A 27,938-nucleotide genomic window follows, 5' to 3' on the forward strand; every position below is an offset into this window, starting at 1 on the left:
ATGTTGCAAGTGGCTTGACAAATCAGCTCTGTTCTTTCCACCAGCTCATGGGCCAGAACACATGTCTTTGACCCGTTCTCCTGCAGGAACTGAAGCCTATGCACATTGGCTTGGGGGGGGGGGGGGGGCTTAGGTGGGTGTAGAGGGAAGGTGTGGGGGCAGGTAGAGCAAATAAGTCCATTACCCTAAAAGCATTCCCAGTAGCAGTGATCTTTGTAGAGACAAAAATCCATTGTGCAGGGTTGTAACCTGAGAAACTTTCTGTTATCGCACTTGCTCTACTCACCAACATTGATCCCGGTACATGTGACCCTTTGAAAAGGAGCACCGTGTTGGTGATCCCTCTTCTTACTAACTAGCATTGTGTTGATAATGGCCATTTATATGTGGTTGTACTCCACGCCCGTTTGGTTAGTAGGCGTGCCCGAACTCACTGATGCCATCTGACCAGGTGTCCTCAGATGATTCCCCCCCCCCCCCGCCCCCCCCCCCCCCCCCCCCGTCTCCTGTCATTCCTTGATGTCATCTGTGAAAACAAAACAGCTTCATGTGGTTGAAAATTCGACAGCACAAATTCTGTCGGGGAAAAGGCAAAAAGGACAAAAAAGCCTGGTAAACCTTGAAGAAAATAGGTTACTCTCTCCCCCCTGAGCTCCACAGTATGTCTGTCTGCTTTAGCACTGATTTCTCAGCTAGTTGGGTCCCAGGAGACACCCACGGAGCCCCGCACTGCTCGGGGAGCTGCAGCTGTGTGAGACGGGGGGAAATGTAGTTTGTGCGAATTGTTCTTTACCTTGGTCTGGGTTCAGAATGGCAGCTGCACTCCGACTCTGTGTGTGACAGCACAAAGGCCAGCAGAACTGAAAAGCAAGTCAGCAAGTAGAGAGACAAAAGCAACGATCAGCTAATACAGCTCCACATGGCCTGACTAATTTATGAGAAGAAAACTGCTCTGTTCATTGGATCAGCACTCTGAGGGGGCAGGTGGGATCGCAGGAAGTTTTCATTGACTCTCCTGAGCAACTAAGGACGCCACGGGAGAGTCTCCTCAGTTTGAACTTTATCAGGGTCTACGCTTAATCAATAGAGTATTGGAAAAAGAATTAATTACTAAAGCAGAATAAAACAGCTGCATTTTAAACTAAGGATCCATCAATTCCGTAATCTTCCAGTTACAGGCTAGGGGCCGTGAGGATTTGACTCGATGTAATGAGGAACCCGGGGAGTTTCCTCCTGAACAGGCTGGGAATTCGCATTAGCCTGGTTCAGCTATTTGTCCTGAGTACAACTCATTTCTCCTCTCCTGCATGACAATGTGTCTTTTCTGCGCTGTGGAACCCAGGACATCCCCTCATGCCTGGGAGGGGGCACGTGAAGGTGGAAATCAGTGTCACCCCGCAAAAGAGCCTTCACCTCGCTGGGCCTCCTTATTCTGGACCCTGTGGACCCCCATCCATTGTGTGCCAGGTGGGGGTCAGGGCCCTGCCTGGGGAAGACGTGCCTGGTAGAACCCAGCCTGGAAATGTTTCATCTGTAATTTCCATCCCGGTGGCTTTCAAGGAGGGCTGAGGAGGGCTAGGGGAGATGAATTGGGTTTTTAGTGAGCTCATTAGGAAGCCAAACAGAGTTGAGATGGCGAGGCGATCGGGGCTGTAATCAGTTCTGCTCGCTTTGTTCCGTGCCTTCGGGACATTTCTCGAAAACTTCATGGCGGGGGCTGCGGTGCAGGTGCTGAGCAGAGCGGCCGTCCTGGTGGCTGACTTGTTGATTTGTAAACCTCTTAATTCATTTTTTTTTTGTTGTTCAATGTAATCTTTTCTTTCTGAAGGAAAATTAGTTGAATGTTAGCCCTCTTTGCACTATTCACCTCTTAAATTATGCTCATTTTGAAGAGCTTGTTATGCCTGAATAAACATGAAATGACTTGGCATTTTCCCATCAGAGGCACACCCATTTTAACACCATGTATTTACCATTCCTGGAAATGTCTCATTAACTTCTGAAAATCTGCGAGCATGATATTTTGGGCTACTGTAACACACCTCTTGGCAGTCACAGAAGGCAGTTTGGTTAATGCCTCATAATATCCATTTTTATTCTCAACATGAAGAAAGACTCTCTATAGAAAATTGATGCAGTTTGCTCTGCTAATTTTCATGCTCATTCCAATTAATTTAACATGACCCAGATTTTCTTCCTCGGGCTCATCCTGACTAATTAGTAAAGCAACACCTAGAACAAGTTATGTTTAATAACATTGAGGAGCACTAGTTGTGAGTGGTTTTGATGCTAATAAAGATATTCACTGATGGGACAGATATTTTATGTCAATTACGGTATGTAATTTAGAAGTCCCAGTGTGCTGGTTGGTGTATGGAAAGGCTAGCGAATCCCTACAGAAGATAATCGCGTTTTGAAGATTTCCGAAGCACCTCAATAACCGCTGAGACCAATAACTTTATTTATTTATGGTTTTTGGAGGGTACGCCTGCAGGATGGTAATGAAAGGGGTGGAGTTGTTGTGTTACAAGCCTGACCCATATTCACGGGGCCTGAGCCTTCAGTACTTACTGAACCTTAGCAAGAGAAGAAAAGCCATGGGGCATCAGAAAGCAGCATTTGTTTAAGGGGTAGGAGTGGTTTCTCCACCTCTGTGGTTGGGGCCTTTTATCACATTTTTGTCATTAAGATGAATCAATTTTAGCACTTACAGCAAGGGCAAAGGTGGTAGTGGCAGTGGCCCTGGGGGGAGGTTTGCCAAGTCTTGTCTAGAATGGGAGTGGTTGAGAGCTACTTTCTCACAAGGAAGAGAGGTGAAGGTAAGGCTCCAGGAATGGAAAAAGCCACAGAGGAGAATTACTATGTATCCCCACTTCACAAACATGTCTTCAGTGCCCACTGTGCGCTGGGCATGGTTGTGTGTGCTGGGAGCGCTGAGTGGTAATATGAGGGAGCTCGGGTCTGTCCTCATGATGTTTATTTGAAATTGACAGACCGCCAAAATTTCAACCGACTGAATGATTCAAAAGAGTACAGGAATGTTACGATGTTTTATGATGATGGGAGATTCTGGATAGATGGGCTCTGAAGTCTCATGGGAAGCAACATCTCACAGTGTTGGAAGGGTGTGACTGAGAATCCTGTCTCTGCCTCTTACTACTTGTATGACTTTGGGCAAATTGCTTGGTCCCTTTAAGCCTCAGTTTATGTGTGGAAGGAAAATCAACCCATTTAGGATAGTGAGAATTAAATGGGGTAATTCACATAAAGTGCTTAGCAGAGTGTCTGGAACAGAGTAAGTGCTCAATAAATATTGTTGTTGTTGTTGTTTTTTATTAATGTTGCTGCTATTATAGGAAACATTTAGAGGGAACATTTCTCCAGAGGCATATAATAGAATATACTCTAATCATTTCTCAATGCTAATTGCTATGGTTGAAGTTTGAAATTAGAATTGACAAGGGTAGTTCCTTTCTCTAAGTAGTATTAACAGGCTTTTTGCTACTTCCCTATTGAAAAACATAGCAAAGTCTCCCACCTCCTAATTGGTTGTTGGTAAGTTTTTCATGTGTAATGTCTTGGCTCTTCATAGGCTAGGGCTTCGGTTATTAGTATTTTTTCCACTTTACCTTTTTATCTACTCAATATAGAAAGAGAAAATAATTGGAAGGATTTGTAAAAGTGAGGCTAGACATATTGCTAAAAACAAGCACAATGAAAAATAGAAAAAACAAAAGAAACAACCGCATTCTGATTGTTAAAAACTGGCTATACTGCTTTATGAAATTGCCATGTTGGTAGGTTAAAAATTGTCAAATATTGGTAATTTCAGATGGTTCAACTTAATAATATCCATAAACCATAAGTAATGGAAAGTGCTTCGGGCAAGGCAAGAGTTAGCATGATGTTAACTGTACTTGCTTTATCTGTTAAGAGGGGATAATGGTATATGCCTCTTACGCTTTGTTGTGGTGACCAAGAATTGGAAAAAATCATTTGGAAGCTGAAATCACTCTGTAAAGATAATTTTAATCCAACATCACATCTTTTGAAGTGTAGGACACAAGTCTCATAATAACTGTAATTGTTTTTCTAATGTTTTGTGGTTGCTGTCAACTTTACTTTCCAGCAGAATAATCAGCTATTGAGAAACTAGATATTTTAGTGGGAATTGTATAGATATGAAATATGTTTTCAAAATGGAGTAATGTTCTAGTTATATCGTGTTTTTTTCAGATTTCTGATTATTTAAATAATACACCACTTTGGGGAATTTATAATTTGCTTTAGAATCTTTAAATTTTAACATAAAGTAAGAGTCAGGATATAAATAGTTGAGGAAGTCATTACCAATTTTAGCATGATGTAAATTAAACAGTTATCAGTTAGCTGTGCTAAGACCCTCTGTTAGGAATAGTTTTACAATTATGAAATAAAGTTGGCCACCTCTTCAGTGATTACTGACTGGTGGTAGAAATCGTGTTATACTGGGTCAGCAGTGAATTCCTCACTCAAATGGTGTCGAGTCAGCTGGTTTTTAATTTGTTATCTTCTCAAGAGTGCATTCACAGACTTCATCACTGAGAAGAATGACTCCCTAGCCTAGTGTGATCAAGATCCGGAAATTCGCTGCATCAGCATATTAAGGTTGGACTGCTATTTGATTGGTGGCTCTGAGATCTGATCGTACAGCAAAGATGTCAGTTCTCCCATAGGCTGGCTTGCACAGGTATATGAAAAAACCTGAACAGCCCCCCGACCCTTTTTTTCCCTCCTGCGAATGGTTGAACCACCTTTCCTCCCAGACTAAGACCTTTACAGCTCCTGTTTTATCAGCTAACAGGGCCTGAATAAAGTTCACATTGGTACCCCTCAAGTTGAGTTTTCTGTCTTCATGACAGAATATGGGGGTGTGCTATGGCAAACTAATAGTGATATGGTTTTAAGCTCCTGGTCTTTCTAGGATTAGATGGATGGCAATCCAGTGCTGTAATATTTCTTCAGCTGTGGCAAACTCGGCCTTTTGCTTTTGTGCTATTTTCAAGTAGGAGTTCTAGAAGACTGAGGAAAAAATTATTTTTCTCAAGCAAGGGTGTTTTTCAGCAGGTGGTGACTCTATTTTCAATTTTTTTCCATGTGAATGAGTCATTAAAAGAAATGAAAGAAGGAAAGGAAAAATAAGAATGAAATGAAACTCTTATTAATTATCTGATATGAGCCCAATATCACATATCTCAAAATTCAGATGAATCGCTTGGCCATGATCAGGCTTTAGTAAGTACCAAGCACCTAGATTCAAAGCCATAAGGCAGTTTCCCCCCCACATTCTACTTTTTAAAAATATTAATTCCACTTCCTATGGGAGTGCAGACTCTGTTGTGAAGTTGAGCTCATGGACTTGAGTGGAGATGAGCTCTGAGACAGATTAGCCATGTGACTTTAGGCAAGTTTTTTAGTCGGTGTGGCTTCACTCTCTGAAGATACTAACTGGTAATTGAAATGTCCAGCTCTGAACTGTCCTGCAGATGAGATGATGCCTGCTGTACCTGGCACAAGCTGGTACTCCACAAATGTTAGTTCCAGTCCATGTTCGTATGATGGATGCAGGGGTTTTCTGAAGGCATGGAGGTGGCTGGCAAGGGTTCATCTTAATTCTGTATTTCCCACTGATTTTTAATTTTAGGGTGCTCAGAGTCTTTCATAAGTGGTGTCATTTTCCTCTGAACTTGACTAAAATCTCCAGCAGAGATCTTTTTATGAGAGGGAGAATGGGTTAATACTGAATTCCCCAAAAGAATTTTTAAAATATAGTTTATTAAGAATTGTTTCCAAGGGAGGTCAGATGGCCTAATGAATAAAGAATTACTTCTGTTGCCTTTTTAAAAATTATTAATACTTTTTTTGCAAGTCGAATAGGTCTTTGTTAATATTTCTCATAATGGCAGTTGGCCAATGGAGAAAATTATTTTTTGGTAAAATATGCAAAGTGCATTCTGACCATCCACTTTACATCTTCGTAAAGTTGAAGAAAATAGTGTAAATGAACTATTTTGTGTTGAATTTCTACCTTTAGCATCTTGTAAATGCTGCTCTAAATCATTTTATCCTTTCAGAACTTTACCACAATAACCTGGAGACTCCCTCCGCTCACTGCTGTGTATCGCATGCTATACTTTCCACTAAAATCTGTTTTATGCCAAATAACAGGTTTATGTAAATTTACCTACAATCTGCTCAACATTATTTTTTATCAACTTTATGGTGGTATCATTTTCATCCAAAAACTTCACCCATTCAAAGTATACCATTTAATGAGTTTTGACAGTTGTATACCAGGTACACTTATGAGGCCAGCACTATAATCAAGATACTATAAGCTCTCATCACCACCAGAAAGTTTCCTATACTCCTTTTTAATGCACCCCTCCCTCTATGCCTGACCTCAAGCAACCATTGATCTGTCTGCAGTTATTACACATTAATTGACACTTTCTAGAACTTAATATACTTGGAATCATACAGTATGCATTTTTTGTGTGTGTGTTTGGCTTTTTCCATGTAGTGTAATGACTTTGAAATGTGACGTGTTGCAGGTATCAGTAGTTTTATTTTATTGCTGAGTAAGTATTTCAGTGTATGGATAGACTACATTTTGTTCATCCTCTCATATTAGTTCACTTTAGGAAAGGAAACAACTAACATTTATTGATGTCACCTCTGCTGTGTCAGGTATTGTGAGGCTAAGTGTCCCGTGTAAACCTCCTGAGCTTGTTGATAAGAGTAAAGCACCTGGCACAAGGTAGTGATTTAATAAGTAACAGCTATTACTCTTATTTCATTTACTTTTCATAATTAACCTACTGGGTATGTATTATTCTTCCCATTTCAGAGATGAGGAAATTAATCTCTTGACCAGGGTTACACTCAAACAGTAAGAAATAGATCTGGAAGTTCAATACAAGATCTGTTTTATTCCACAGCTCATGCCTCTTCTATTGCATCACCATTCCCCCCCCCCCCCCCCCCCGCCACCCCCAAGGGTGTGTGCAGTTCTGTGGGGAGAAAGTGGAGGGACAGAGTGGAAGGGCATGGAGTATGTCAGAAATGAGCCTCCACTGTACAGAGGAGAATAGCTGCTCAAAAAAATAGAATAAATACATTTAGACAAAGAAGGGTGAACCAAGGATGTAAGGCACGCTTCCAGAAGTAGGGTGCCTCTGCTGTTAATGTCTGTTTCAATCACGTTGCGTCCTCCATACAGTGCGTCTTACAAGTTAATGTCTTTGAAATTTATGAAACATCAACTCTATGACCAGTTTCCAACTCTTGTAGACCAAATCCTAGATAGCTTCTGTTTGCAACTTTTAGATATAAACCCACAAAAAATAAAGCACATTCCAAGAAATATGAGAGTCATCTATCCATTTATCCAATAAAAGGTTAGGTGCTGACTGCACCCATATCGTTATACAGTTCTGAGAAGGACATGAAAAAAATTAAAAATATGGTTCCTGACTTGAAGAAGCTTATGTAGAAGAAATGTAAAAGAAATGTAGGAGAGGTGTGTATGTTGTGGAAGTTACTAGAGTTATTCTGATGATTAAAGTAAGCTTGAAAGAGATAAATAATTTGGGCCAGGGTTTTGCAATAATACAATGGAATGTGGAAAAGGATCAATTTCAGTATTAATTTCAGTATTTTCACTAATGCATATTTTTGTAACATAAACAGTATAAAAACCATCCTGAATGTTTCTGAGTGCATATGTTTGTTTATATGCAAGGTGTTGAGATGATTTTAGTGAGTGGCCTTGAAATCACATTGTTTTGAAGCAATTTAGAAAAGATTATGGATATGTTCAACCTCGACTACTAGGATCTTAAATTTGTTCCACCATGCTTTTTTATGAGAGCGAAATGTGTTCATTTAAAAAATGTAGCAGCCTGGCCGGTGTGGCTCAGTGGTTGAGCATTGACCTATGCACCAAGAGGTCGCAGGTTCAGTTCCCAGTCAGGGTACATGTCCGGGTTGCAGGCTCGATTCCTAGTAAGGGGTGAGCAGGAGGCAGAAGATTGATGTTTCTTTATCATCGATGTTTCTATCTCTCTCTCCCTCTCCCTTCTTCTCTCTCTAAAATCAATTAAAAATAAATAAAAACATAGCAGCTTTATTGAGATATAATTCACATACTATATAAATCACCTATTTAGAGTGTACAATTTGATGGTTTTTAGTATACTTAAACAGTTGTGCAACCATCACCATGATCAATTTTAGAATGTTTTCATCACCCCAAAAGAAACCCCACACCCTTTGGCAGTCATTCCCCACTTAAAGTGAACTTTTAAAAGGCCCCTGTGTCTGTCATTCTTAATTATATAAGCTATATGAAGAATAATTAATTGATGCTATTTTAGATTATTCTTGGTAAGCAGTCATATTATTTGTTTTCCGTAAGTTTATTACATGTATACCCATTTGTATTACATTACAAAAACATACCTGCTTGTTCTCAAATCAAAGTAGATTTAACTAAAACAATTATGCACAATAGCTACTTTTAAAATATTAATAATTTATTTTATAAAATTCTTAAAACAAAATACAGAGTTTTATTAGGAAACTGTCATGTGAAAATGTTTTTAAAAATGTACAGATGTTATTTTCTAATAATTAACAAATATGCTCCCGTTCTGATGGGTTAATGGTTTAAAAAATATTCACCTAAAAGCAGTTATCAACTTCACAGTTACTATTGTTCTTTTTTCTGGATAAACTGTGACTGGCTTCCTAACAATTTCCCAAAGGGAGTATTGATAGTTAGCTCAATCTAGTTCTCTTAGTAAGCATTACTATTATTAAGATGGCTGTCTCTTTGCATTAGTTAACAATGCAAAGTTACATTTATTCATTCATTAATTAATTTTTTTATTTAGTAATCCTCACTCCAGGATCTGTTTTTCATTGATTCTAGATAGAGAGGAAAGGAGAGGGAGGGAGAGAGAGAAACATCCGTGTGAGAGAGAAACATCAATCGGTTGCCTCCATTATGCACCCCAACTGGGAATTGAACCTGCAACCCTTCAGTGTACGGGACAAGGCTCTAGCCAACACTGGCCAGGGCACAAAGTTATACTTTTATTAAAATATTATTTTGTTTTTATTTTACAGTTGAGAAAGTGGAATCAATATTTAGTCTTTCTGTTTTTGTTGTGCTGCTATTTGAAATAATACCTGCCAATACAAATTTACAGAGAAATACTATATTAAGAATTCAAACTGATCTACTCTTTGATATTATAGAATGTGTTGCCCCTGTTTTTGTTTCAGATAGCACATATGATAATGAAAGATCCTAAAAATTGGATGAAATAATTACCGCTCCAGATAGAACTTTCCTTTCCTGTTATTACTCCTAACAAATATTATTGGTTGATATTTAGTGTTTCATTTCATATAAAAGTATGCTAAGAGACAATAAACTAGAAAATCTTATAGTTAATGATAAAATGAGAATATTATCAGTGTATACTAAACATATAGGTTGGATGTAGTTAATACATTCTTGGGAACAGACTAGTTTTATTCCAGTTTTAGTATAAAATGTTAAAAATACATTTTTGTATCAAAGGACTTTAGTAGGAAATTCTTTTTGCAAATATAAAGGCCATATCTTCCCTGGAAAGACCTGTTGATTCAGAGATGTTAGCCAGCTATCTTTGCTAAAACACTTTACAATGCTAAAAATAATCCACTTCAGTTAAATATGGATAGTTTTAAAAAGAAAATCCCAGTTAGACTGTAACAGAAGGACATTTTGTGTGACAATATTTTGCATGATTAAAAATTTAAACAGAATAACAGCTATTTATATTTACAGTTACATGAGAGTAATTACTAAAGCAGACAAAATACTTAGAGCATAATTTAATAATGTTTTCCTCTAGCAAAGGTGCCAACATTATTTGCATAATGTTCACAATTTGTACGGAAACATAGCTAAGTGACATGGAGAAGACATTTCTCCCCAGTCACCTTCTTTCTTTTGTAGAGATGTGGGGAAGAGACTCATGCATCATAACAACTCATTTTTGTGTGATTTCCCATAAATATCATGACCCGTGTGTCAAACCATTAGGTGAAAAGAGATGTGTTCCATTCATACTTTCTCTTTTAGGGTCGGTCTTTCAATGACCAGCCTAAGCCCAACTTCAAGGCTCCTAATTATAACATTTACTGGTTCAAAGATTAACCTTCGGAGCGGGGCATTCTGGGCTGTTGGTAACTTGATCAGCTCAGTCTTCCCTTGGTCCCTCTCTTTCTTGTTCTTTGTATCGCAGGAGGGAGATGATGGTATCTGGCACATTCCTAGGATGACTTGAAGATAGCAGCCTCCTGTGTTTAGGGCTGAAAGATTGTGAACTCTGTTAGCTGAAATGCCACTCTGGGGAGGTGAACAGAACATTACAAAAGCTTTAGCTGTGGGTAGTGGAGTGCAAGTAGAGTCAAATTTGAGAGCTGGGACTTGAGTGGACATTTGTCCCTGTTTCTGCCTTAATAAAACCTGCGAGTTAACTGTGGAAAAGGGCATCGGAGAGATCACTAAAAATGAATCATTAGAGTGCCCAGAAGAGCTTTATTATGATGTACTGTGAATAACTCCAGAACCTACTCTGTACTTTTATACGTGCTTATCAGGTAACTGAGTAATAAGTACATTCTTTTATCCTCCACCACAGAGATTAAGCAGTCTGCTGAATTATAATGGCAAAAGAATGTACTTTTCTACCAGCTCCAGTCAGTAGCCTTTAGAGAATTCTGTGGAAGGTTAGGAAAGGAGGTATTCTTTCTTGAAATAGTTTTAAAAATTCAAGTGAAATATAAATGAGAGCAACCAACTTAAGTGAACCATGAGGTAAGAGTGTTGGAAGCTTTCGTTCATTTCTGTTATAAAGGATTAGAGAGTCCCAGTCCATAAACAAAGCCACTTTATGGCTCCTGACAGGTAAATTGAGGGGACTGATTTGGTCAAGGACCAGTACGAGGATGTTTCTGTTCCACAGTTAACAGGATTCAACATGATATGGAAAATACAGGCGTGCAAAACTATACTACGCCACTCGCATTGCCAGCGAAAGCCTAAAACACAGCCACATTTACATATGTGTCCATCTGTCTGTTTTTACACTTTATTTTTCCAACCAGTGGGTGAAGTGGTTTTCATCCAAGAGGCACTCTGAATTTTTTTTTTTCACCCACCCCTTTCCATTACATGACATAGATGCATATTTTAAAGTGCATGTTATTTGTCTCTGGACACACATTTGCACAGCCTTGGCTGGGTTTCCGCTTCTCTTCTGGAAGGTGAGCTCATCTTCGCAGGCCTCCGCGGTGCAGCAAGCCAGGTGGCGTGGGGATGGCTGAGTTAGGGAGCAGTTTGTGGCCTTGTCCAGGTTGCAGAACACCTCCATCCACTGCAGGCCGGGGCCGAGCTGCCGGCCACAGTCCAGGGCAAGCCGGTGAGAATGCAAGTGCTTTGGGCCTCCTCAGTGGAGAGCCTGGTAAATCCTGTGTAAATAGAGGGAGGATAACAAAGAATGAGCCCCTGCAGCTCTGAGCATTTGGAGCCATTTGGGGCTGAATTTGCTAAATGCTGCTTATACCGCCTGAAAAGTTGAAGAGAAAGGAGCCTAAAATCCTCTCTTTTTTTCCCTTTCTGCTCCTGCCCTGGGGGGAGGGTGCTCAGGATCAGGGAAGCCCGAGGTAAGCTGATGAAGACTTGTTTTTTCAGTGCTCTTTTGAGTGTGAAAAAGGTGGCCTGGGTCACTGTCCTCTTTAATGGCGGAAAATCCACACAGTTAGTAAATGTTGCATGTAAACGAAAGCATTTCATCTCTTCTGCTTCCCTCCATGCCAGCGGGCCATGAACTAGTCACTTGAAAAATCACAGAAAAATTTCACTTTAACGTGTCCAGACAGTTAAGCACAGCAGGAGAGGAAAAGAGATCAGTAATTAGCAGGGCTCGCTGCCGGCCTCTCGCCCCTCACCCTCCTTACATTTCTGGGTCTGCAGTGTCCCCCGCCCCCCAAGCTGATCTAATGTGAAGAAAGGTAAATCGCATGTGGAAAAAGATTTACTTTGAGGATGGCTGCTTCTCCTCCTCCCTCACATCCCCCTTCCCCTCCCCCTCCTTTCTCCTCCTCCTCTTCCTTCCCTTCTCCTCTTTCTCCTCTTCTTCCTTCTCCTCCTCCTCTGCCCTCTGCTCCTCCTCCTATCCTCCACCTTCTTCTCCTTCTTCCACTTCCCATCTCTTTGGAAACCCTGATGCAGGTTCCTGAGTGAAATGTCCTACATTAAACTCTTGGAAGGTAGTCCCTGAAAGAAAATATATTTTGACTCTTAGTGCATTTTAATCCTGTTTTCAGAGTACTTCATTTAAAGAAGAAAAAGCATAATGAGCTGATGGCAGAAAATGAACTTGTAAAGAACTGTGTTGCCGGTCCATGGCTGCATGCTACTTCGTTTTTAGCTGTAATGTTCCCAGTAATCTGAACGGCCTGGGCAGTGGGCAGCCTGCTCTCACGCAGCACTCTCTCTTCCCCATTAGAATAGGGCTTGGGATAGAGTACTGTTTTCAGAAACAATATATGACACGTGTCTCAGACGTGTAAGGACCATCTTCGAGGAGGGACATGCACATATGTAAACAGTGAATCAATGGACATCATCATGCTCCCACTGCCCATAAGGCGAGGGGAGAGAAGTGAGGGAGCCCGAGGCTTAGTGGCTACTGGGACAGGGAATCTTCTTCAGGGACACTTTCTTCAAAGCAGGTGACATTCTCACAGGGTCCTAATAATATATCTAAAGGCTCTTACTGCCAGTTTGTCCATTCCACTCACATTTGACTATTTACTCTTTGTCAGGACTTGGAAATCAGAAATGAATCAGACACAGCCGCCGCCCCCCCCCCCCCTTGAAAAAACTCATAGTCAAATAGGACAGACAAATTAGTAAATAGATACATTGCAAAACAGAAGAGTAAATATAGGAAAGGCAAGAACAAACTGCTAAAGTAAAAAGCATAGTGTACTACTTTGTTTTTGGGGACTGGGGAAAGCTTTACAAAGAAAGTTCCTTTTCCTCTGGATTTTGAAGGTTGAATAGGAGTTTGCCTGGACAAAGGAAAATGAATGGGAAGGAGGGGAAGGAAAACAATGAAGAAAAAGGGCCTTCCCGGCCAAGGGGAAAGGACTAAAGGCATGGAATCTTGAAAGATCCCTTGGCTCAGAAAAATCTTTAAAATTCAACAGATAATCCTATTTCAGAATTCTTATTTAATATTAATATGAACTGTAGATCCACAGGGAGCAGTAATGACCCTGTATATAATTGATATATCTGTTTGTGTAAAAGGGTGCATCTGCTTGCTTCTTGGTTCATACTTCCTTTTATTTATTTTATTTTTTGAAAAATGTTATGCATTTATTTGAGCCAAAATGAGGACATGTTCCTGGAAGCAAGATCTCAAATGCTCCCCGTATTTACTTTTAAATACGTTGTCACCCACTATCACTTTGGGACATAAACATAAGCATACAAGGCCTCACTCCTGGGGCTTATTTCTTATGCAGTGAGGGCTAATCCAGAGCCTCGTTTCACTTCTCACAGTTTCTTGTCCTCTCATACGTTTAAGGAAGAGGGTAGGGGACGTGAGCATGGTCTTTGGAGGACAAACACCACTCTGCCACTAACTGTGTGACCTCTGACAAGTTATTTTCTTTGAGTCCCACTTTTCTTCTTTGTAAAAGGGGATTGATAATAGTAGTTATTTCATATACTTGTTGTGAAGAGTGAATGAAGACTGGAACCATGCAAGTGCCCAGTGAATGCTACTTGTGATAATGATGATAATGAAAATGACAGCAGCATTGATAAAAATGAGGGCCCTGTGTTCTAGAGCTAGAGAAATGGTGTAGGAAAGGGACGGCCTCCTTTAATATTAGATAAAAACACTTTAAGAACTCTACGAATTAGTGTATGTATATGTATGCGTATGAATATTTGAGTGTAGGCAGAAAAAATGCAGTTCATCTACAAATATATTTGGACACTTGTGTACAAATTGGTGAATTATTTGAAATAGATACAATTTAATTTATAGACACATAGATTTATAATCACATATATCAGTATCTATGTATTTATGAATAGACTTAATTCCTGGGGATAGATTGTTTGGAAGATGTGTGTGTGTGTGTGCGCGCACGCGCGCGCACATACATATGTATGAAGTTAGTAAATTTACATCGCATAAACTGAAAATGGTAATATACTGTGTTTCTATTTATCAACGATGATAGAGGGAAAAGCCATGTTCTTCCAGGTGAGATATTCTTCTTTAAAGCACATATTTTTTATAAATGTATTTAACTATTAAACTTGGTCCAAAACTTAGGGAAGTGAGGATTAAATAACACACCACCAATTTATCCAAAAGAAGTACAAATACCAATAACTATTAACAAAACTACATGTTCCTTTGTCCTGATTATTCCTCTGAAAGTATAACACTGAGAGGGCGGTTTTAGGTGTTTGTAATGTGACAGTGTACCAAAATGTCATAGAAACCTTATTCTATTTTTCAAAAAGTGACTTGGAGGCAGAGGAACATCACACTTTAATCTCAGTTCTGGGGAGTGTTTAACAGTGTGCACAGTGAGGGCATCACAGCTCACGGGGTCCTGACTGTATAGCTAGTCCATCCCAAGTGTTTGGAGCATCTCTGGGCTCTGAAAGTCAGTCTGTTGCGGTCCATAGAAGGGTCTCCACTTGGACCGCGATAAATCGATTACAAAAATCCTGGGTGTCGAAGACTCTTGCTGTACTGAATATAGTTATATGTCTCAGAGACACTGGCTTACTTTTGGTAGGAAAGTTTGCACATTTCTGTTTGAACTGGGATCAGCCTGGCTCAGGGCCGGCCCTGGGACCTAGATCTAATCTCTTTTCTGCACTTAAACCTTTACGTATAGGATCAAGCCTTGCTCAGAACTGTCCCTGATAACAGAGTTCAAATGAGGTAATGCTTTGAAAAGTAAAAGGAAACTTACAATGTTAATGTGAGAATAACACTGGACTTGAAGTTGTCTGGACTCCAGTTTATGTAACCACATGTAACTGAAATCTTGGGCAAGGATTTAACCTTCAGTGCTAAGTGTCTGGGGTTTTTTTGTTCTGTTTTGTTTTGTTCCTTTGTTTGTTGGTTTGGGATGGGGAGGAGGGAGAAAGTTAAAGAGAATGGACTAGGATCTTCTTGGTTGTTGCATTACGTTTCTGAGAGAGCACATCCCAGTAGGATTGAACTCACCACAGCACATCGTCACTGTATCATTTCTTTATTCCAAGCCAAGCAGTTGATATCTAAAATATAGACAGATTTTTGGCTAAATGGAATGAGACAATATGCCAATGAAAGGAAGTGGTGTCCTTTTGCCTGGGTAGTTTTTCATGACCAAGAATTTTACGGTCTGGGAAGTTCTGCTTTAGAATCATCTCAGGATCCTCTCATAATATGCCCATATCTTTTCGTGATTCGCTAGCTACACAGCTACAGATACAGATTTTGCCTTCTCCAGGATGCCCTGCCCGGAGTGTAGTGTGCTCAGCTGTGGAAAGGTTGTGTGGCTTCCTCCAGCACATGCCTGTAAGGAGGGCCCAGAGACTAGCTTCAGGCCTTCCAGACGACCACCAGCTAGGGTAGCCAGCTAAGCGGGTCTCCTCTGTGCTCTACAGCAGGGCTCCTCAAATGTGTGTGGGTGTCAGAGTCCCGTGGGGTGCCGAGGGACACTCAGACTGTTGGGTCCCACTCCTTGAGTTTCAGGGTCAGTGGGTCTGGGATGGGGCCAAGAATTTGCTTTTCTCACAATTTCTTCACCAGTGATTTACCTTTTTAAAATTTTATTAAAAATATGTTTTTATTGATTTCAGAGAGAGGGCAAAGAAGGGAGAGGGCAAGAGAGATAGAAACATTGACGAGAGAGAAACATCCATCAGCTGCCTCTTGCACGCCCCCCACTGGGGATCGAGCCCACAACCCAGGCATAAGCCTTGGCTGGGAATTGAACCAGTGACCTCTTGGTTCATGGGTTGATGCTCAATAACTGAGCCACCCCAGCTGGGCTGATTTACATTTTGAGAGTCCGTGTTCTGTAGCTTCTTTCTTCCTGTTTAACCCTCACCACCAGAAGGTTAGGAGGGGGCTTCATTATATTGGCTAGTATGTGTGATGGAGAGAACACCATGGCTCTCCTACAATGAATGAGGCCCCAGCCAGACTATAGGTCAGTGATGGCAAACCTATGACACGTGTGTCAGAGGTGACACACGAACTAATTTTTTTGGTTGATTTTTCTTTGTTAAATGCCATTTAAATATATAAAATAAATGTCAAAAATATGTCTTTATTTTACTATGGTTGCAAATATCAAAAAATTTCTATATGTGACACGGCACCAGAGTTAAGTTAGGGTTTTTCAAAATGCTGACACGCCGAGCGCAAAAGGTTCGCCATCACTGCTATAGGTGCTCACCATGACCAGACACATGGGAGTAAAGTAGAATTTTAACAATCCACCTGTTCTGAGGTTGCATTTTATTTCAAATTAGGGGGTCATCTAGTCTTGTGGCTTTCAAAAGCCAGTTTCAGCATCAGTTCTAGGCTGATTGCATAAGCAGAATCAAGGAGCTTGTTAAAAATACAAATTCCTTGTCTGTGCCCGAGGATATTTTGATTCTGTAAGTCTGGGATGAGGCTTGGGGACCTGTGTTTTTAACAGTCTCCTCCGATGATTCTTTTCACTTCAAAGTTATCTGTCCACAAGCCTTGAGTATTTCTTTCCATGGTCACACACAGTATATCCCAGCAATACAGCTATTTGGACTATCTTTTTTTTTTAAAATATATTTTATTGATTTTTTACAGAGAGGAAGGGAAAGAGATAGAGAGCTAGAAACATCGATGAGAGAGAAACATCGATCAGCTGCCTCCTGCACACCTCCCACTGGGGATGTGCCCGCAGCCCAGGTACATGCCCTTGACCGGAATCGAACCCGGGACCCCTCAGTCCGCAGGCCAACGCTCTATCCTCTGAGCCAAACCGGTTTCGGCGATTTGGACTATCTTTGCTGAAAACGTAGACTGTGCCCTTAGTCAAGGGATCAGCAGCCTTTGAAAAGAGGTGTGCACCATGTTCCTCTTTATTCCACTTTTCATCATCAGAGCTGGCAGGGTGGGGGAGAGGCCTGTGATTCAGCCCCTCAGAAGGGCCCTAGGGGGCACTGAGTTCTTCTAAGAGGCACTGTTCCTGGCATGGATACATGGATGAGGTGTACCAGGGCAGCCCACCCAGCCCCTTGGTGCTATCATGAGTGTCCTTGCCCCAGTGTGGGATTACCGCAAAGAGGGGTGGGCCCTAGAATAAGCTTATTGGTAAATTCTGTCATTCACTCACCAAGCAATTGCTGGGTACCTGCTCTGGGTCAGACATGGCAGTGTGCTCTCAGGATAAAAAGATAAGAAACAGCCCGGCTAGTGTTGCTCAGTGGTTGAGTGTCGATCTATGAACCAGGAAATCACCTGCCCGAGGTTACAGGCTCAATCCCCAGTAGGGGGCGTGCAGGAGGCAGCCGATCAATGATTCTCATTATTGATGTTTCTATCTCTCTCTCTCCCTCTCCCTTCCTCTCTGAAATCAATAAAAATATATTAAGAAAAAAAAAGATAAGAAATACTTTTGAATCCTAACTTCAGATGCTGACACACACACTGTTATCTCCTGAACCTCCTTTGGCACATACCCCTGTGCTGGTGTACACACCCTTCTGGGCACGGAAAGTCACTTGGCACTGGTGCCAAGGCTTGCCAGCTCTCTGCCATACGCGCACGGCCTGAAAACAATAGCCACATTCGGGGTCCCTGCCCCCAGCATCATCTGCACAGTTTCATTTTAGGTTGCAGATCACACAGTTGCCTTTTTAAGATTTTTTCTTTATTCTGTTGTTAGTCCTCTGTGCTGGAGTTGGTTCAAAAATACATTGAAGGAAAGATGATGATATTTATTGTGTATTTGAAAGGGAAAATTTCTCTTTATAGACATAAACACTAATATTAATTTGAAAATCTAATGTTTAGTATCTAGTTATTATAAAAAAATAGTCACCTTTTTCTTTACTATTATTTGTTACACTGGATCCCAATTCAAATATTTTATAACATTTCTATAAAACAGACTGCTTTATATTAAAATTCATGTAATGATCCTGTCTTCTCCAGTTTAAGTCAATCATCCAAAGAGGCTCAATCCAGCTCCATCTTTTCCTTGAGCTAAATATAGTGAATCATATAGTTTGAAAGTGTTACCAGCCCTTTTTGCTTTTAAGCAAGAGAAAATGCACTGTGGAAACGCCGTCTCCCATTCTTAAGGTCATTGATTGGTTAAAAAGGCAAATGCCTTTTTTTTGGTTGAACTTCCTTCAATTAAGCCATTAACCTTTGAAAATAAGTATATTCAAAAATGTATCAGAAAAAGCTAAATGAGATTTTAACAAAATCCTGACAATTTCAGCTTAAACATATACACAGAAACCATATGTGCTTAGAAAGAAATATATACACACAGGCATTGTTTACAGCGCGTGTTTTTATATTTGGAAGACATGGAGGGGAGAGCTGTTCCACACATACATTATCTGAAATGTACATCCGGATAGCCTCCTAGATTTTCCACAGAGACAAAGATATCTTTATCGGTCGCAGGCAGACAGACTGACCGACTTCAAACTTGCACTTACAGTGTGGGGTTTTTTTTTTCCTCATCTCCGGGTACTGCTTTTCAAAACCGCCCCAGGCTACAGAACAGCACCTCAGATCCCCAAGGCCCACTGCCTGGCTCCTAATAGCCACTCTCCATCTGTGTCACATGAGCAGCTGATGAGATCGCGCCAGTGTCTGTATTTGGGAGAGCACATCCACCCAGGTTAAAATGCTGGGGTTGCCAAGGAGCAGTCAGAAGCCATTAGTGGGGGTGAGAATTTGCCTTGCAGCAGTTCCTTGGCATGGTAGAAGCGTGTGTGTCCCTGCTCGTGTGTGTGTGCGTGTGTGCGTGTGTGTGTGTGTGTGTCCTTGTGCAAGCGACCCGTTAGTGTGCATGGGTGTGCAGGGAGCGCAGGCAGATGAAGGGTAGCCTCCGTCTACCCACTATTCACAAGTCAGATGCCTTTTGTTTCCCTGCACTCCGATTAGTTCTTTGACTATTTGGGGTCCCTTTGACACACTCTTTTTTTTTTTTAATCATAACAGACGGCAAAGAAAAAGAGAACAGCAACTTCGGGGTCATGCTCTAGTGTTTGGGCAGATGGAGGGGAGCTGCTTTGCCTTGGGGCAGGGTGGTTGTAATGAAGTGGCCTGTCAGTCTGTAAATAGTGAGGGTCATCTCTTCCATGTGATGGAGGGTATCGCATTGCAGTGAAAATGGAAATGTCAATAAAATTAATCTGCCGGCTCTTTGCTGTGGCTTTTCTGCTTCTCTGGTCAAAGAAGGTTGAGGGTTTTTTTTGGTGAGAAAGGAAAAGAACAGGTACAGGGAGGCCCACAGAGCAGACGGTGAAGTTGCGAGGCGAGGGGCCCGGCAGGCAGGCTGAGGCGGTGTGAGCCCATCCGCCAGGAGGGAGCGGGCCTGGGAATGGGCCGGTGGGCCTGTGGCCTTCCCCGGGCCGCTGCGCGGCGGCCAGCTCGGGCTGCATTGAGCACGGAGTTTATTGTTTTAGGCTTTCTTGGACAAGGTTTTTACTTAGCATGGGATTTATGGCATTTGCTGCTAATGAATGTCTATTCTTAAATTACAAAAACCCCCACCTCAGCACAATTCCCAGATGTCCTCCCAGGACCCTGGCTTCTTAAACACCAGCGGGGAGCATAAACTCTCCACTTCTCTGTTTTCCTCTTTCGTGTGGCTCCAGGCTAATGATGTGCAAGGAAAACACAGCCATCTATAAAGCCCCAGCGCTGTCCCCGTATTCTTCATTTATTTTGCATTTGATTATGCCACAAGTCGGATCTTGTTTCTCTCCTTTTTTTAAAGTTATTAGTTCAAATATTAATGTAGGGATATGGCATATACTGCTGCTCTTGATTGATGCCTTCCCAAAAACAGGAAGACGTGCGCGTATGAATTTTAAGAAAGTAGGGGTCCTGCAATGCCTTGCCGGAAGAGTTTTTTAGATACATAATTTAGATGCCCTCCAGGCAGGCTTTCAAGGCATTTTTGCCGGAGGGCAAGAAAAATAACTATGACTGTTAAAAAGTAAATGATTTTTGCTAATGCACAATTGATGCCCGAGAAAAGCACAGAAGAGAAAGATGTTGATAGAAACTTCTGATTAAGTGAGCACCCTACCTTGATGTGTATCCCCCCCCCTTTTTTTTTAATGATGATGATCCGCGGTGCAGAGCGCTACAAGTTTCATGCAAATGCTGAGTGCAGGGTCACCGAGGAGTGTGCAGCTGCGTGTGCTCCGGAGGTGTCAGGTCTGGGAGGGGCTGAGCAGGCAGTGTGTTATGTGCAATGAACAGTGACACCGTTACTGTCACCTATGCAGGCAGCCTAGAATATATAGACTACAGAACATTTAACTTGATTACCCTACAGTCTGTGTTCACTATGGGCACGGGGATGCATTTTCTCCGAATGGGTTTTCTGATGGCGGTTTTCCCACATTGGACTCCATAATTGACAAAGAGCTACTGCACTGTGTCAAGCACACAATTATAATCGAATTAATGATATGGGCGAGTGTGAGACACACAAAATTAACATTTGAAGAGGCCTGGTTTAATTTTGTCTTTTACATATTTGTGTCTCCAATTATACTTTAATGAAAGAGACGATGGGCGCTAATGGATATCTCTCAACAAGCCGCGCGGAGCTCCTCATTAGCTGCGCGTGGCTGTTGGCCCCCTTTTCTGGGTTCGCTCTCATGTGTGTTCCTGTCTTTCCACCAGGGGATGGTCTGGACAACAGTGTGGCGTCACCTGGCACAGGTGACGATGATGACCCAGACAAGGACAAAAAACGCCAGAAGAAAAGAGGCATTTTCCCCAAAGTAGCAACCAATATCATGAGAGCGTGGCTCTTCCAGCATCTCACAGTAAGTCACGATCAAAGAGAAACGAGTGTTGTTGTCTTGCCTCCTCCCAGCGTGTTAGACGGGCTCGTACAGATTTCTCCAAGTGAGGCGCCGATTTCCCGTTCTCAAAATCTGATGACCAACAGAGCAGTTCCGGTTTTGTCAGCTCTCACCCCCCACTGAGCACCCTTCAGAAAGCAGCAGGTTTTCCCTGCGACCAGGCCGGGAATGGGCCTGATTCACAATGATGCAGGACCCTGACGTTTGTTACGGATGCTAAGAGGGCTGAGAGCAGCTTTAGGTAATGCAACCCAGGCACAGGGCTGTGAGGAGCTCCCTCGTCCACCCGTCCGCAGTGCCGACCACACTCTTCACGAGGGCCGGCTCCTCCGTGAGGCGGAGGCGGAGGCGGCACCTGGCCACATGCAGGCATGTCCAAGCTCATGGTACCAAGCGTGACTGTGATCGCTGAGGCAGCTTGCGGACATGTCATGTGTCTAGGTGACACGCACAGGAGGTGATAGCCGCTATCATGCCCTTGTTTGTAAGATGGAGATGAAAGGTGTGGGTTTTTTTTTTTTTTTTTTAGCTGTTCAAATCCATTATCTTAGAATCTAACCCTCTTTACTTCTGGGAAAAGATCAACCATGGGCAACACTTGTAAAGTAACACTTTATCTTGATCCTCCTGTTTGCAGTCCGTTTCATGTGTCTGTATATACTGTTGACTCTAAGACTCCCGTGGCCCCCAAAAAATGACAATGTAGTGTTTACAGAGGCACTGGGCACTCGTCTATGTTCCTGTGCATGTGGAAATCCTGGGGAAATGGTGACGATTTCAGAGGCTGTTTCTTGCGATCATATTGTTTTCAGGCCATTCTGTTGGGGCGAATGCTGACAAATAGAGGAGCACATTGGAAACTGAAGGTCTTTGACCATCCAGCTTGCGTGTTGCCATGCTGAATGACATTAGTTACAGTGTCACGGGCCCAGGACAAGGTTCCACTTTTATTTATGGCGGCGGCTGCCGATCCGCTCAGCCGGCAGGGCTGCCGAGGGCAAGGGGCGGCGGGGAGGGCCAAGTGATAGATTCACGTCCCTAAATCGGCCATTTTGATGTAAGGACATTAGTAGCAAACTAAGGTGTATCGATCTGGCCTGTGGTGTCAGGATTAGCGGGGGGACCCGCCGAGGCCGCCGTGGCGGTGGTTATTCTTGCCTTGCAGCTCCGGCCATTCCAAAGGTCAGGGCCCCGCACTGACTCGGCTCAGAGGAATTAGACGGAACATGCGGTCTCCGGGCTGATTACTTAACCAAAGACAAAATAATGAGTCCTAAGCAAATACTGACTAATTGAAAGGGCTGTAAATCCATTACATATCGGTCAGGGATAATCAGGAGTATTTAATCACTTTTATCTATTCAGGAGCACTGAAGCTGCAACGGCGGAGCCCCGAACCTTGCCATGTGGTTATTATTCTCATCATTATCAAAATTACTTCACAGCTGTTCTTTGCTACATCACCTCAGCTGGAGATTTACTAACCTGTAAAATGTTTTTAATCTGGAAGTCGAGGGAGTGGGAGGGGAGGGGAGGGGTTTCTCATCTTTAACTGGAGGTTTGTTTGGTTAGAGTAGCAACTAAGAAAGGGCCGTGGAAGGCTGGCAAGCTCACCTGTCCGGCTTCCTCCCTCTGCCTTCCTTCACACGCAGCCTTTCGGGGCCGAAAACAAAGACTCCAGCCACTGCTTCCCCAGCAAACATCTCCCTCCGTTATCAGAGCCGATGTCCCAGCACAGTGGAATCTTAGAGGATTCAGCTGCTCTGTTTACAGATGAGGAAGCAGACCCAGAAAGGGAAGTGATTAGCTCCAAGGTCAAGCAAGGGAGGACGAGGACCCCAGCCTTCCTTTTCCCCCCAAACCGAGGCTTTTCCCACCACTTTATGATGACTGCTCAAATCATTATCACCTTTCACAGTTGCGTATAAATCTCTCAACCTCTGCCATCAACACACTCAGAGTCAAAGAGGGAGGGGGCTGTGGAGAAGCAAAGCCCTGTTTGTTCTCTTGTTTGTAAAGCCTCCCGCTTCTCTAGCCTTTCCAAATGGAGGAGACTCTCTTTGCACCTCCATCTTCCAGACAACTTTCTCCTTTACCCCTCGGATTCTGCGATTTGAATTTCCCATGCAAGCGTCCAGAGCCCTCGCTGGCTCTCGGGCCTCGCCCTGTCCCTCTCCCGGCAGGAACCCACCCTGCACCGTGGCCACTGGTGAAGAGTGGTGGGTGGGCCAGAGGTTCCTGGGTTCTCTCTGTGGCTCTGATGTGCAAGGTGCTCCCGTGCAGCTGTAAGACCTATCCCCACCCCACGAGTGCTTCCAACTAGTTAACTGTTTACGAGGCTTGATGCAGAAGTCTCTCTTCAACGGAACGTGTTAATGAGTGTCTGTCCTTGGAGCAGGGAGAGGAGACCACAGAGCCAGAGCCAGGAGTCCAGAACACTGGCATTTTCTTTTTTAAAAAAGAAGTCATATTGCTTCTCTAACACTGTGTTACCATTTGTCAGAAATTGCATTCCCGTGTGGGAGATAGGCACCTTATGTACAGATGAAAAAACACTTGGGAAAGGGCCGTGATGGAAATGTCTACCCAGGATTGTGTGGCCAAACTGGCATGTCAAGTTCAGATTGCCTCCGTCCTGGCCGAGCCTCAGGGAGGTTCCTTACGTTCTCTGCGTTTGCCATTTCCCTATTTTTCAAGTGAAGAGGCACACCTGGCAAGCTCCTTTCCCACGATCACAGGTACCAGCCTCTGGTCATCCTTTCTTCCGGTCCACACCCCCCCGCCCTTTTTTCCCACCAAGCGCTTCACTTTCCTCCTCCCCAGGAGCTTCCTTCACAGCACGGCCCTGTCCTTACTTTCTCCCACCAGCTTTGTCTCCCAGTCACCCTCTCAGTTCCCTCCTCTGCCTTTTCTGCACCTCCCTTGGATCCTAAGGAAATTCTCTGTGGCTTTTCCTTTGAAAATCTCTCTCTCTTCATCCAGACTTCCCCCCCCCCCCCCCCACACACACACACAACTGCAGAGAAGAGGCTCAGTAACTTTGATGAGGATAGTCCTGTAAAACTTTTACTTTCCAATCTTTAATGAGCTGGAAGATTTATTCGGCTATAATTCTGAGCTCAGAAACCGAGAATAGAGACCCCTAACCAGCGACACGTTAATTTAGATTTCTTTTCTTAGTTGTGCACTAACAGGCATGGGGAAGTCCTTGGAAAGAGAGATGCCCCGCTATATTTCTCTGTATTTTAATTAATTTCAGCTTTCAAAGGGAAATGTTGGCTCTAGCTCACTGAAAATAGATGTAGTCTAAATTATTATTTCATGTAAATTTCTTCACAAGTGCATGATTCAGTGTGGGTTCCTCCATTATTAGTCTCTTCAACATTATTTCAAACTGGTTTGTTCCCTTTTGTGCAGTATGACCTGGTCTTGTATTACAATAATCCCCGATGTACCCTTTTTTTCTTTCTTTTTTTTAAAAAGAGAGGCTAATTGAATTATCTCATTATTTTAATTTGTTAAGCAAATGTATTTTGCATCTCAGGATGTGTTCTTAAAGAAGGGGGCTGCTAAGGCTTTGCCCCCTGAATGGGCCATTGGCCCATTTTGACATTCATGCATTCATTAACTAGCAGAACATAAAAGAACTCTGGTTGTATTTTTTTTTTCCAAACACCCAACCAGCATGGAGCAACTTTTCCCAATAAGCCACAGGGGTCTCTCTACATATGTTCTCAACTGCAAGCTATTGTCACCTATTCTGAATACCTCAAAAGGCCCAGAGAAAGAGGAGCCCCACCTCAACAAAGGCCAACTGTAGCAATTGTTCAGTCTCAGTCTCAATATGACAAAAATCATTAACCTTCAGTTTTCTTGGAAGAACAAGGCTCCACTACAACTGTAACAGTTAAAACACTCTCTCAAATTCCTGTGCATCACCACCGTTAGGGGAAAAGGTAATGTACTCACAGCTAATTGATTATATGGAGAAAGCATTTAAACTAAATCTGCAGTGGCATTAAAGAGCACATACACAAACTGTTGGAGGAATTGAGGAATTTTTATATTCAGAATTCAGCACTTTGAATTTGCTTCATCTGAGGCTAAGTAATTAGGTTCTATTTTCTAACTACTGATCTCCAAAATGTCTTTTAAGAAACCCACAATAATCTTAAAGAAATAGATCATATATATATTTAGAAACTCAACTACTGAAAATGTTGTATATACTATTACCCCCTCTTCTATTGGTTAAGACTAGGGCTGTGCCTGGCTCTCAGACTAAGAAATTGAGTGAAGATGGAAGAAAGAATAATCTGTTGAAAATGTATGTACTTTTGCTGGAAAGTACCCAATGGCAAAAAATAAAAAATAAATAAAAACAAAAGAAAATAAATAAAAAATCTTAGGGAAATGTATTCCTTTCACTAACACATGGAGATTATGATATCATAAAAGTAAGCCTGCCATTACAACTGTTTTTATTTTACTTCAAAGATAGTTAAAGAAAGAAACAGCAAGAAATCATAGCCAGGCTACCGGTTTATTCATAACCATGAAAAACTCCTCCATGGCAAGAAGCCCTTAGTGCGCTCAATTAGGCTCTCAGGCACCTCACTCGCCACCTTCAAGAGCTCCCTTAGTTGTACTGCAAAGAATATATTTGATCATGGAATGAAAACAGGAAGTGCTCACACACAAAGACACCACTTGCTCATACCAGGTTCCGACTAAAGGTTTTCTTATTTGAAAACATAGGGATAAAGCTCACACTTAGTGGATGTGGGGCTTCTTTCAAAGATATGCGCACAGAATCAGAAGCAAATTTACTTTAAAGTGAGATAATATCAGGCAGCCTTCTTGAAGCTGCAGGTTCTGAAAACTCTGCCCTTTGTTCAGGGCAAAGGCTTTGTCCCATCTGGGTGGCTCTGGTGGTGAGGGGGAGGGGCACCGCCCCCCTCGCCTCTCAGGTGTTCGCTCCGTTCACTCCTGGTCTATCAGTTTACTTCATGGGGTTTTGTAAAAGTCTCTGTTATGCACCCAAGTTATGAGTAAATAGAGCTCCACATTACGTTACAGAAACTCCTGTCACTTCTCCAGTGAGTCCATCAAGACCATGTGACAGTCAGCTTAGTGATCTCGTGTGTGTGTGTGTGTGTGTGTATATATATATATACTAGAGGCCTAGTGCACAGATTTGTGCACCGGTGGGATCCCTTGGCCTGGCCTGCAGGGATTGAGCCAAAACCGGCTCTCCGACATCCCCCGAGGGGTCCCGGATTACGAGAGGATGCAGGCCAGGCCGAGGGACCCCACCAGTGGATGATTGGCACTGGGGAGGGACCACGGGAGGGCTCCAGGGTGTGTCTGGCTTTTCTAGCCCAGTCCCGATCAGCTGGACCCCAGCAGCAAGCTAACCTACCGGTCAGAGCGTCTGCCCCCTGGTGCTCAGTGTGAGTCATAGCAACTGGTCAAATGGTCGAATGAATGGTCGGACACTTAGCATATTAGGCTTTTATTATATAGGATACATATACATGTGTGTATATAGAGAGAGAGAGTGTGTGAGAGAGAGAGAGCAAGAGAGAGAAAGAGAGAGAGAGAGAGAGAGAGAGAGACTGACTTAGACTATGGCCTTTCAACTAGTTCTCTTCATCTTTTGTCAATCCAGATGGCTTTCTTTCTTAACTGAGGTGATACAGTGTCGCAGTTAAGGCTACCGGACCTGGAATCTGAAACACAGCAGGTTTTTGATCTTGAGCAGTTACCCTCTCTAAACCTCATTTTCATATCGATAGAATGAGGATCATTCTAGAACCAACCCAGTAGGGTTATTGCAGGGATTAAATGAGATAATATAAAGCATTCAGCCCCATGCCTGGCTCTGACAGCATAAGTACATAATGCAAAGTAACTATAATTCTTATTTTAACCCAGTTGAATGACTAGCAGGAAGCTTTGACCAATGGAACTAGGTAACCAAAGTTACCACTTACTTTCCTGGGACTGTGTGAGGGGGGAGACCAGGTTTTGCCAAAGGAGTCCCCAGTGCCCCCAGCAGGAGAGAACATAGTTTCCACCCTGCCTTCTAGAGCCATGTGCACATCTGATGGCTGCTCAGTGATGCGCGCTGACAGCATCCGGGAGGCCCGCTGCAGTGGGAAGCCAGGGCATCCTGGCCAGCCTTCTGGGAAGGAGTTGGGTCAGGAAGGCGCTGGCTACAGGGTAGTTCAGAATGCCTGAGCTGGGGCCTGCTTTTCGTAGAGAATGCTCCGCTCACTGGGAAGGGTCCAGTCTGGGAGCAGAACGTAGAGTCTCTGGCTTCCTCGGAGGGCTCAAGTCCGGCTTTCTAAGAGACAGCACAGTATGTTTTTGTGAAAAGGGGCCACTGAGTGTGAATTGAGAAGACTTGGGTTTGAGTTTTGTGACCTTGGGGGTAAGCTATTCAACCTCTGTGCCTATTTCCTTGCCTAAAAATGAAAATAGTAAATGGCTGTCCTGCTTAGCTGGTTGGGTTGCTGTGTGGCTCAGATGACAGTCCATCTGTGAACCAAAATGTGCTTCACAAATGGCGAGTGTTTGGGCCTTCCAGTTGTGTGCTTGGGTTTCCAAGGGTGACAGAGAATGCTGTCCGCCTTGTTCATCTCTCCCCTGATTTCTCCACTTGTCCATTTCCACAAAGGTGTCCACG

General features: G+C 42.8%; 1 protein-coding gene across 6 annotated transcripts in view; it reads left to right on the plus strand.

Annotated features, from left to right (window-relative positions):
• Positions 1-27,938, plus strand: part of MEIS2 (Meis homeobox 2) — a 202,276-nt gene that overhangs the window by 42,942 nt on the left and 131,396 nt on the right. For all 6 annotated transcript variants that reach the window (XM_070425341.1, XM_070425325.1, XM_070425350.1 and 3 more), the window contains one exon: positions 21,063-21,208. In XM_070425341.1, coding sequence (XP_070281442.1) covers positions 21,063-21,208 — 146 coding nt within the window. The remainder of the gene's footprint in view (positions 1-21,062; positions 21,209-27,938) is intronic.

This window comes from Myotis yumanensis, unplaced genomic scaffold, assembly GCF_028538775.1.
Source record: "Myotis yumanensis isolate MYYU_CA2020_CCGP unplaced genomic scaffold, mMyoYum1.0.hap1 SCAF_1, whole genome shotgun sequence".
In the NCBI taxonomy this organism is placed as follows: domain Eukaryota; kingdom Metazoa; phylum Chordata; class Mammalia; order Chiroptera; family Vespertilionidae; genus Myotis; species Myotis yumanensis.